This window comes from Zerene cesonia, unplaced genomic scaffold, assembly GCF_012273895.1.
Source record: "Zerene cesonia ecotype Mississippi unplaced genomic scaffold, Zerene_cesonia_1.1 Zces_u003, whole genome shotgun sequence".
NCBI lineage: Eukaryota > Metazoa > Arthropoda > Insecta > Lepidoptera > Pieridae > Zerene > Zerene cesonia.
In genome coordinates this window covers 1,851,649-1,863,952 of record NW_024045133.1, presented here as the reverse complement: position 1 = coordinate 1,863,952, position 12,304 = coordinate 1,851,649, and the positions used below count along the sequence as shown (strand labels likewise).

At 40.0% G+C, this 12,304-nt stretch overlaps 2 protein-coding genes across 3 annotated transcripts in view; one reads left to right on the top strand and one right to left on the bottom strand.

Moving 5' to 3' along the window:
• The window catches only part of LOC119838514, a 94,932-nt gene that overhangs the window by 66,751 nt on the left and 15,877 nt on the right, over nucleotides 1-12,304 (bottom strand). The gene's annotated exons all lie outside the window — the stretch shown is intronic.
• LOC119838515 overlaps nucleotides 1-12,304 on the top strand; it is a 54,963-nt gene that overhangs the window by 30,508 nt on the left and 12,151 nt on the right. For both annotated transcript variants that reach the window (XM_038364486.1, XM_038364487.1), the window contains exons 5-11: nucleotides 1,749-1,846; nucleotides 2,988-3,152; nucleotides 3,539-3,661; nucleotides 5,484-5,591; nucleotides 7,241-7,370; nucleotides 9,045-9,162; nucleotides 9,983-10,131. In XM_038364486.1, coding sequence (XP_038220414.1) covers nucleotides 1,749-1,846; nucleotides 2,988-3,152; nucleotides 3,539-3,661; nucleotides 5,484-5,591; nucleotides 7,241-7,370; nucleotides 9,045-9,162; nucleotides 9,983-10,131 — 891 coding nt within the window. The remainder of the gene's footprint in view (nucleotides 1-1,748; nucleotides 1,847-2,987; nucleotides 3,153-3,538; nucleotides 3,662-5,483; nucleotides 5,592-7,240; nucleotides 7,371-9,044; nucleotides 9,163-9,982; nucleotides 10,132-12,304) is intronic.

The window sequence follows — 12,304 nt, the reverse complement described above, 5'->3', positions numbered from 1 at the left end:
CAGAGGCAGAACGTACGTTTGTTCACCCTTTACAATTTCGCTGTAAAAGCCAAATAAAACCCGTCAAACGGTGAACGTCGATCTGACCTAAGCCGATTGTCTGCGACACGCACACCAGGAAGCGCACACAAGCAAGCACGGTCGCCAATAAATCCAATAATTCCATACCCACAACCGATAAGTTATTAGTTATTGCAGTACAACAAATTGCGTCACTCGGGCCTTGACTGAGCGAGAGAGCGGTCGCCGTTCGTCACGCGCCACATGCCCGCCGGAGCGTGGTGTACGTGACGGATAGATAATGTAATCAGCGCGGCTGCGGCGGACCCCCAATACTGGCTCTAACATTGGCTCGATCCCCGACGAGTGCCACATGGGATGGGGGTCTTCGAGGGTAGAGAGTATGGGTGTCTCCGGGACGCGTGCTCTATTTTAGACTACATCTCCGCTTACCAGCCAGCGAGATCGTGGTCAAGCGCTTACTAAAACCACTAATCCTGCTAATATTATAAATGCGAAAGTTTGTAGGGATGTGTGTGTTTGTTACTCTTTCACACAAAAACTACTGAACCTGCATTGCAATGAATTTATGATATGTAAATACTTGTACGGACAACTGGAATATCACACTGGCAACTTATCCCGATATTCCTACGGGATACGGACTTATGCGGGTAAAACCGCGGGGCGCAGCTAGTGTTAAATATTTTAGATTCTTCCTCTTACATTTACGCTGCCATTGTCAGGGGGTCGATGTGGTATCCACTGAAAATCAGTGGAGAGTCTAAGTTCCTTTAATGGGCTTAGACTCTTATACATTGAGTGGATCACCTGTTTATACTAGGTTAATTTAGCGTTTGCTTATATCAAATTATTTTCATAACTTTACCTCGTATAAATTAATGTATTCTCACTTCCTATTTTCCTTTTTCTTAATAATAAAATCGTGTCAAAAATAACAAAAAAAAAACTGCTTAATAACTTCGATTAACCTAAACAAAATATAGGTCATACAGCAGACACCCAGACAAGCGAATTCAATTAAATCGATTATTATACACGCCTTGAATTTATCGATTTTCAATTACCTACCAGCAGTTTGTTATATATTAGATCACGCAAATCGAAATTATATAACGACCTTGAACGTATAATGGTATGCGAATAATTATATCGCAAAAAAAAAAAAATGGTTGCCTGTAAAGTCGGTTTTACGGGCGAAGATTTTACGTGACAACGTCTTTTTCTCGGTAGAATATTTATTGATATGAATATTATTAAATTGCACAATAGGAACAAGGAATTGAATGAAAATAAGAATTGCACAAATTTTATCTATAGAAAATATTATTTGTTTACTAAAAAGACAGAGACAGAGACACAAGCACGCGCCGATTCAATGCGCCTAATTCTCTAGTGCTGCGCGCGCGGCGGACCGATCATAGTTCGGTGACTCATCGTAACGTTACCGGGCGTTACACTTTTTCATGAGTGACTCCGAGCCGCAACCTAATTTAAGACGTTGTCACGTCAAAAAAAATTAAAGAAAAACCCGTCTTTATACTGTCGAAACTAGACGAAATAGGACTACATGGGAGTTACCCGATTTTAAATATAAAAGATTCACCAAAATCGATGCAACCAGTAGGTGAAAATTGAGCTACAGACACGAAACGAGAATACGGTCGAATTGGGAGCCTCCACCGTTTTTGAAGTCGGTTTAAAAACGCAATATTAACATTCGACAGGAGTGAACTGGCGGTCCCGCCACAATCTGCAACCGTCCAGCGCCACGGGCGACAGGGCAGTCGGCAGCGCTTTGTCGAAGCTACTGCATAAATACCAGGTGAGCAGGTGCCTATTCAGTATATTTGTAACAGTGCAGGGACATGGGCCTCCTATGATGGGTTCAGGCCTCGAACTTTTGATTCTCAGACATGCCGGTTTCTTTACCATGCTTTTCATCACCGCTTCGAGCATAATAATATAATGAATAAATTGCGTTTAAAAATCTTTAATTTCCAAACTACTAGACTACTGCAAATTAAACGCGTGCGTAGCCGCGGGCGAAATCTAGTAACAAACGTAGGTAATACAGTTCTCCAAAAACTCCATTCATTCCGGCGAACACATTATCAACAAAACAATACAACCCAATTAGCATCCCCATTCGTTCCGCACACCACCTCCACGTTACCAAACAAAAAAAAAAAAGAATCACAAATCAACAAACCAAACAACCACCTACCTACCATCTTATTGTAAAAGCAACACTTCATTATCCATAAACAATTGAAAGATACGTTCGACCTTACATCGAGTCACCGGTGGAGCGTGTCGGCAAACAAATAGGACAAAACGCCGCGATGTAACGCATCTTAACCGTAATGAATTGTTAATACATAAATGATGTTCATTAGTAAGAGTATGACGCGATGAATTCTATTGTAATCTATTTAAAAATACACGTATTACGCATCTTTACTAATATAATAATAATATAAATACACAATTCTTATATTCATATAAAAAGGATCATATCTTATCCTACTAATATGATAAATGCGAAAGTTTGTAAGGATATGTGTGTGTATTTGTTGCTCTTTCACGCAAAAGCTATAGAATCGATTGCAATGAAATTTGGTACGTAGACAGCTGGACAACTGGAATAACGTATAGGCAACTTTCTATCCCGATATTCCTACGGGATACGGAATAACGCGGGTGAAACCGCGGGGCGCAGCTAGTAATACATATTTATTTCTATAAGCAATCATGTGTTTAAATGATTACAAAAAACATTTGAAATCATATTCGTTTATTATAATAATTTTATTCGTTTCTTTAATAAAATTCTATGAAAATAATTATAATAAATAATAAATACCCTTTAAACACACAAACTAGAAAACATAATCGTATCAGTATGTGACTCGTAAGAAATTCTCAAGATGTCTATAAAACAAAAAACTTCAACCCGCCCCCAGGGTGTCTACACGAGCACCGCAAGCGATGGGACAATGCGCGCCCTAGCATCCGCCGCCAAGCTGGTGCCCTACGACAGCGCCCTATTCCTCGTCACCGACAGGGCGCCGGGCGACGCGCAACGCCTGCCGCTGGCTCTGAGGGCGCTGGTTGAAAAGCGGCTAAAGGTGAGATCAAGGGCACAGGTCACAAATCGCACATCAAAAGTTGCCATCAAGCCACAACAAGTCACAGTCACAAGGTTAGCGCCCTATAAGTCGTGACTTACAGGACTCGCCAGAAGGCGCTGAGCGAAAAACTGTTGAAAGCGATTTATTATCTACACACACAGTCACACACACACACACACATACACACAAAAATAATTACACACATCGACGCATAGACACAAACATATAAAGCTACTGGTGACACACCAGGTTGGGTCAATTCTCTACCACACCAAAAACTACGAGAGATTATTTCCGAGAGCAGACGAAATAGCGTGGACTCCAGTCGTCTACCCACCTACACCACTATCAGACCTCTGCTAAACTCCCAACCATTTACCCAGGTGTACACGGTGTGGACGGACCCCAGCCACCCGGCACCGGAGTCCGAGCTCGCGCTCCAGGACTTGAGGAACGTGTCGTCGCACACGGAGGGCGAAGTCCTACCCTACGCTCTGCCGAATACGGTACGTAACGCAACAAAACACAACACGATACTTGTTGTTATAAAAAAATATATTTCTTAGCATAAATTGTAGAAACAGAAAGTTCTATCGTCTATTAGAAGAACCCAGAAGGGTGATCATATAACTAGTACATAGTATAAAACAAAGTCGCTTTCTCTGCCTGTCCCTATATCCCTATGTATGCTTAAATCTTTAAAACTACGCAACGGATTTTGATGCTTTGTTTTTAATAGATAGAGTGATTCAAGAGGAAGGTTTATATGTATAATAACATCTATTTAACTACACCGAATTTAACGCGTGCGAAGCCGCGGGCAAAAAGGAGCTGGTTATATAAATTTAAAAAAAAGACGCTTTAATGATGTAATAAACTAAATTGTTTCAGTGTCATAAAAATCTACGTAAAGAAATTATTAAATCCTAAAGATCCTAATCAGGATAAAAAGGTACACTCATCAAATTATTGCATTGTCACCGATGTTTGATAAGTGTACAAAGTTTGAATTGAATCTATCCGTTTGAACTGGGTCTAAATCGTGCGTCTAAAGGGATATATATAAACATATAAAGGTGAATGAGAAAATTTTGAAAGAACAGAAAAAAAAAATAACCGAAAGGCCGGGTTAATTGATATAAAACTAAAATCTTTAAACAAAATTTCATCAAAATCGGATCAGTGGATTCGGAATGAAAGCGTAACAGACAGTCAAACAGACAGAGATACTTTCGCATTTATAATATTAGTAGGAATTTCACCACCAACCCAGAACCTTCCCACCCTCCCCTCCCATCGGCGAGCATCACACGACCAAGCCGGTCGGTCGTTGACACGTAGAAAAAACAAAGATATTTTCAGCCTGCCCATTTCCGATATAACAGCACCACGTACATACCTAAAACCAGACCCCTAAAAACCAGACCCTAAAGGTTATCGAAAACAAAACAAAAAAAACTCGTCTATGGACCGATGTCCATTAATTTTAATGATCATCCTTGTCCAATAAAGTATTTCACCATTTTACTGTATTTTGAAAAAGAATATAAACGCGATTTATTAACTATATGAGGAGAGTGACTGTCACCACCGTGACCACGCTCGGTGTAAAGTGTTCGAAACGTCGGGTTAATAATATAATGAATAAATCGCGTTTCAAATCCGTTAAAAAATCTTTAATTTCTATACGTACAATACTCGCGTATAATCAAACACAGGAAAATACCATTTTTCTATATCCACTTGTGTGAAACGGTCTCTTGAATAAACTGAACCGATTTGCAAGAGAGGAACACTTATTTATCAGGGACAGACGGCGAAACACACCAATCAAATAAATTATCCAAATACTAGCTTTCCGCTCGCGGCTTCGCCCGGAATTCGGTTACATCGCTTTAATCTCCCTATTTCTACTTATTCTACCATTTTTTTCGCGATAGAAATCGTCCTATATCCTTTCTCAAGTTCAGTTCTACCTTCATAACAAATCCGGTTCAGTGGTTTAGGCGTGAAAGCGTAATAGACAGACAGACAGACGGTTACTTTCGTATTTATAATATTAGTAGGGATAAAGAAACAAATGGATGAGTACATACATATAAAATTACACAACAGGAGAAATAAAGCATCAGATATAAAATGAAGACAACTCAGCCCATGCTGCAATCTTAAGAACAATGACCGAGAACGATTTCGAAAAGTATTTAACCATTTGTAAGCTATAATCATTGTAGAAAGCAATACAATAAAACTAACTCTACTCCGGACTAACCTAGACGATACTTTTCTTTCATTAATTTGAATTTGAATTTGAATTTGATTTGACAGGACGACGATACATCTATATTGGCGGAGCTGCAGCAGTGGAACCCAACGGAAGCGCAGCCGAGGCGAGAAGCCAGGGTGAAAACGTACCCGGAAACTGACGATTATGATGTAAGGGACTAACTATAACTACCTCCTTCTTGGTACAATCTTACAAAGTTAACGGATTCGTAGCGACACATTTCTGAATCGCGCAAGCGAAATTTATTCGCTATAGGTATATATATACAACTTTCCAACATCATTCAATTGGGGCCTTACACGCCGGCCAGTGGTATGGATGGTCGCGGATTCTTCCTCTTTCGATGGAGGAATTCCTTTCTCCCTACCTACTTCCACAGGTTAGACGGGTTAGCGTAGACCCGGGGGAGGTGCTTCGATTCCCAGTTAAGACTAGAAAAAAAAAGTATCACCTACATATGGCCAATTATTTATTAATAGAAAGCTTCTATCTTCGGTATCTATAGCAGATCAATCCTACATCCTACTATAATCCTACTAATATTATAAATGCGAAAGTTTGTGTGTTTGTTGCTCTTTCACGCAAAAGCTACTGAACCGATTGCAATTAAATTTGGCACGTAGACAGCTGGACAACTGGAACAACATATAGGCAACTTTTTATCCCGATATTCCTACGGGACACGGACTTACGCGGGCAAAACCGCAGGGCGCAACTGGTCAATCATAAACTTACTTAGATTTAACTTAAGGAAAATATCATATTTCCCCACTCGTTTTAATTTCGCGTTCACAATACAACGTGAATAGAATTTACATTACAAATGAAACATATTATTATTATAATTACTATCGACCATAGTAACCATGTTTACAATGGCGTAAACTCAAACTCAAACATTTCTTCATTCAACTAGACTTCTTACAGAAGCACTTTTGAATCGTCATATTACACAGTTATAACATTTACCACCGGTTCGGAAGACAGTTTCTACAGAGAAGAGCCGGCGACAAACTCTGTAGTTGCTCTTTTAAAATTATATCAATTTTACATCTTAATCTTTCTTAATCACACTATCACATTAAAAGTACAAATGTGACAGTTTGTTTGGTTGGATGTCTGTGCGTCAATCACGCTGAAACTACTGAACGGATTTCAATGAAATTTGGTATACAGGCAGGGTATGAGCTCACTTGGGTGGTAGGGTACTTTTTATCTCGATTAAATGCTCCCTTGGGATGAAACAGGAGTTTTGATATCCGGGCGGAGCCGGGACGAATGTCTTGTAAATCATAATAATGTCAAACAACTGTCATTCAAGAAACAAAAAACTTCTAATTTCATTAGTCATACAAATATAATGTTACCATAATAACTAGCTGCACCCGGCAAACGATGTTCTGTCTTACTCTTATCATTTAGGGGTATGACAAATAGATGTAGGCCGATTCTCATAGATACCGGATAAGCACAAAAAATTTCATCAAAATCGGTCAAGCCGTTTCGGAGGTGTATGGCAACGAAAACTGTGACACGAGAATTTCATGTATTAGATAAAAACTATTTCATCCATACCAATGATATAAAGCTGAAGATTTGGTTTATATGAACGCGACAAGCTGGTGGCGTGGTAATTATTATATAGTCATCACGTGATACCTGATGACTATATAATAAGTACCATGGGCGAAGCCGGGACGGAGTGGTAGCTTTGACCCTTTTAGAGAAATAAAAAAAGATCTATTTCATCTGTTACAGGAGTACAAATGATAATACAAAAAAAAAAATCAATTTTCAGACACTTCTCATGCGAAAAGGAGAAGGGGAGGCGTTATCCCTCGGACTTCCCATAGACAATGGAGTTACAGCGTTGAAGATATACTTGGAGGGAGCTGTAGAACACGCAGTGCTGTATCCACCAAACGATGGTGATTATATTATTCGTTTACAATATACTAGCTGCGCCCCGCGGTTTCACCCGCGTAAGTCCGTGTCCCGTAGGAATATCGGAATAAAAAGTTACCTATATGTTATTCCAGTTATCCAGCTGTCTACGTACCAAATTTCATTGCAATTGGTTCAGTAGTTTTTACGTGAAAGAGTAACAAACATCCATACATCCATACTTACAAACTTTCGCATTTATTATATTAATAGGATCGTGACATTTTATCGTTGGTTGGTTGTCCTAATAATATAATATTATAAATGCGAAAGTTTGTAAGGATGCGTGTTTGTTTGTTACTCACGTTCGTTTCACGCAAAAACTACATTGCAATGAAATTTGGTACGTAGACAGCTGGACAACTGGATTAACATATAGGCAACTTTTTGTCCCCATATTCCTACGGGATACGGACTTATGCGGGTAAAACCGCGTAAAAAAAAAAAGCCCGAACGACATACGTCGTACGACGTATCGTAACGACATTTTGCAAACCGCCGCTCAATAAATTAGAACTAAACACGGCGACATATCGCCGCGTGATCTCGATCATCATAGCAAGGCAATACCAACGGAGGCCATTATAACCGGGTTATGGTCGTATACCACATATATCGCAAACGGCTGACCATATATGGACACGGCCGGTTCTGGGGTTTTTTGCACATACATATCTATATTATTTATCTCTATATCTCTATACTAGACGCTCGTCCCGGCTCGGCCCGGATATCAAGATTCCCGTTTTATCCCAAGGGAGCATTTAATCGGGATAAAAAGTATCCTATCACAACAGATGGACAACTGGAATAATATTAAAGCAACTTTTTATCCCAATATTCATTCCTAGGGGGTATGGACTGACGCGGACGAAACCGCGGGCCGCAGCTAGTAACTTACATTCATTCATTCGTTTCTTACTTTTTTTTTGTTATAAATGTTGCATTACGTATAATAACCAAGTTTTTCTTTTTAGCATTTGTTTTATAGCATTGAAATCACTACTTAGAATAAAACAAAGTCGCCATCTCTGTCCCCAGGTCCATATGTATGCTTAAATCTTTAAAACTGCGCAACTGATTTCGTTGTGATTTTTTTTATTTTTTTTTTGAATAGATATAGATAAAATATCTAATAAGCTACTCCGAAATAACGCGTGCGAAGCCGCGGGCACAAGCTACTTCATAAAATTAGACTTTTTGAAAATCAGAAAAAATTCGCTCACGAGGCGGGATTTGAACCCGCGTCTTTTTACCAAACCGTAGCCTCTCGGCCACATGTGATATCGCCTAAGCGATCGACTTTCTTCTATTCTCTATCTTTCTTTCGGTTTCATCTGTCTGAGGGACACCTCACGCGACCTATGGAGATTAATTTTATTCATTCATTCATTCATAGGTTTGGCTATCCCCCCTTTTTGCTTCTATATAACAATTTTTAGTTTTAGTTGTATTTATTTTTTTTCTATCTTTTTATGTTTAAATTTTTTTTACCTACAAGTGTATAATGAGCAGGGAAGGGACTGGCTCTCTTAACACAGGTTATACCTAGCAAGAGGGCCAGAGCCTCTCAATCAAATTGTACAACTATCAAGGTGAAATAAAGATTTATTATTATTATTATTCATTCGTTCATTCATTCATTCACCGACCAACAGGAGCGCAAATAGACCTGTACAACGCGTCCTCGATCCGCGCCTTCTCACCGCCGTCCACCGCGGAAGGGACGTCGCCCAGGATCGTACATCTCGTGTTCCCGACGTCGCTTGATGACACGTGAGTTATATTTGCCATTCGGACGTTTGAACGGCATTCAATGAACAGCCTAGGCTGTCAATGAACGATTTCAAAAACTTTTCCACCCCCGGGGAGGTCAGTCTGTTCGGGACTATGGAGAACGGAGTATGTATGGAGATCAGCGTCTCCAACAGAGCGAAGACGGAAGCGCGGAGCGAAAGCAATAGACACCCAGCTGAACACTCACACGAAGACTCATAATACCCAGTAGAATTCCGCTAGACTCAAATCAGTCTACCCGTGACCACGCTCGCTGCAAAGCGTGCGAAACGTCGGGTTAATAATATCTTATATCTTTAAACGAGCAATCCTTACATATATAATTGGAATCTCGGAATCGGCTCCAACGATTCTCATGAAATTTAGTATATAGAAGGTTTCGTGGGCGATAAATCGATCTAGCTTGGAATCGTGTTTTATCGACTTAAACTTACTTTTTTAACAAATAGGAGGCGTTTGAGTAGTCCCAATTTATTATGACTCTTCCTGACATCTATTGGCGAATAATAATACTATAAATGCGAAAGTTTGTGAGGATGGATGCATATGTATGTGTGCGTCTGTTACACTTTCACGCAAAAACTTCTGAACCGATTGCAATGAAATTTGCTTGGTAGATAGCTGGACAACTGAAATAACACATAGGCACTTTTTATACCGATATTCCAACGGGATACGGACTTACGCGGTTTCAACCGTGGGTCACAGCTAGTTATGAATAAATCGCGTTTAAAATCCGTTAAAAAAGCTTTCAATTTCTAGACTCTACTAATCTCTCAACGTCTCTCGCGCCCCGCAGGCTCACCGTGCTGCCCGCGGAGGCGACGGACGCGGCGGACCGCTCGCTGGCCGGCACTTGGCACCTCAGCGTGCGGTGCGACGCGTGCGTCTACCGGCTGCGCGTCGCCGCCAGGTCGTCGCTGCACTTGCGCGTGGACGTCGTGGACGGTTAGTGCGCGCTAAATGGTTTTTTTTTTTTATTGTGTGATAGGAAAGCGCTTGACTACCATCTCGCCTGCTGGTAAGCGTAGATGTATTTAATTTTTAGTTTTATAGCATTGAAATGCTTTATAAATGAGAAATTTTGAAAGAATAGAAAAAATTTGATCACGAGGCAGGATTCATTATTCATTAACCGTAGCAAAAAGCGTTGCTACGGTTAGGCAAGAAACGCAGGTTCGAATCCTGCCTCGTGATCAAATTTTTTCTATTCTTTCAAAATTTCTCAAGCGTAGATGTAGTCCAAGATGGAGCGCGCTTCCCTAGGAGGTACCTGTTCACTCTACTTTTGAAGATCCCCAGATTGCATCCGTCAGGGAACACAGACTCAGGAAGCATGTTCCAGTCCCTTGCGGTTCGAATAAAGAATGTAGAGTCGAACCGCTTAGTCCGGGTACATGGAACATCCACCATAAAGCGGTGCCTAGAGTCTGTGCGCCTCGACGACCGATGGAAGAATGGGGATGGCGGAATCAAATTGTGCAATTCCGCAGCGCACTCTCAGGTTCTCGTACTCCACTTGTTTCTCCGTCGAAAGCCCGCATTTCTCAATCAATTTCTTTTCAGCGATCTCTTCCAGACAACTTGAGTTCGACGATAAGGAGAAGAAAGATTCAATGTAATAAACATTCGGTTACCATGCGAGCGAAGCCATGCGCTTCCAGTGAACATATCACACTCACATATTATAAATGTGAAATTTTGTTTGTTTGGATGTTTGTTCGTCAATCATGCTGAAACTACAGAACGGATTTGATGAACGTTGGTATACGGACAGGGTATGAGCTGATTTGGGTGATGGGAAACTTTTTATCCCGATTAAATGCTCCCTTGGGATAAAACAGGAATCTTGATATCCGAGCGGAGCCGGGACGAGCGTCTAGTTATGCATATAAAAGCATATAACACTCGACTCTCTCCAAATGAGAAAAAAAAAACAAATCAACATGTCAACAGATCAAATCAAATTCACTGTCATTGAATGAATACACAAGTTTTTACCGCGAAACCTTTTTGCACACATCAAAATCAATATCATGATTAATGATGTCTGGCAAACAAACGAAAAAAAAAACACAGAGCGGGGTTCATTGAACCCGCTGTGAGCGGGCAATGTGGCGACAAAGTTGGGGCAATCGTATACTTGGTATATTATATAACAACACTTTACACTAATTCTCTTACTTTCTGTATTATTAACTTAACTAGCGATCCGCCCCGGCTTCGCCCGTGGTACACAGGGATCACGTACATATCGCACGGTGAAAGAATTTTCGACATCGGTCCAATAGGTTCTGAGTTTACTACTACTATCCTACTTATATTATAATTGCGAAAGTTTGTAAGGATGTGTGTGGGTTTGTTGCTCTTTCACGCAAAAACTACTGAACCGATTGCAATGGAATTTGGTACGTAGACAGCTGGATAACTGCAATAACATATAGGCAACTTCACATCCCGATATTCCTACGGGATATGGACTTACGCGGGTGAAACCGCGGGGCGCAGCTAGTTATCTTATAAAATTACTATACAAATATTTTATTAGTATTGATATATTATAACTGAGCACAAAACAAGCTGACATTAGACCACTCGCAATCAACATTGACGACAAAAACTTGAGAGCTTTATAAATATTTGTTTTGACACAATCATCTAAACCAATAAAACAAATAATATATATAATATATGATTTCATGTTTGTTTGTTACGATGGAGATCCCTCGACTGAGTTCATATATACCACTTTTAACAAAAAAACACAGTTCATGAGTACAGCCTGTTGCAGACATATGTACGAACATACAGACAAAAAGATGGACGGGATAGTCTTCGTAGTAGGGTCCCGTTTTATCCTTTAAGTACGGAACCCTAACAACAAAAACAAAACTTTCTTTTTTCACTCCATTAAAAACAATCTAATTGTTTCACAAACAAAATATATTAGTACACAACTATTCAATAAAATAAATTTAAACACAAGCAAATCTGGCTGAATGGCATGCATGATAAAAAAAAATTAAAAATATAACCTTAAAATGTCAAGTTGACAGCTCGGTGTCTTCCCAAAATGGCGACGCACTTCAAGTCGGTCAAGGGTAACGTACATAATATCATA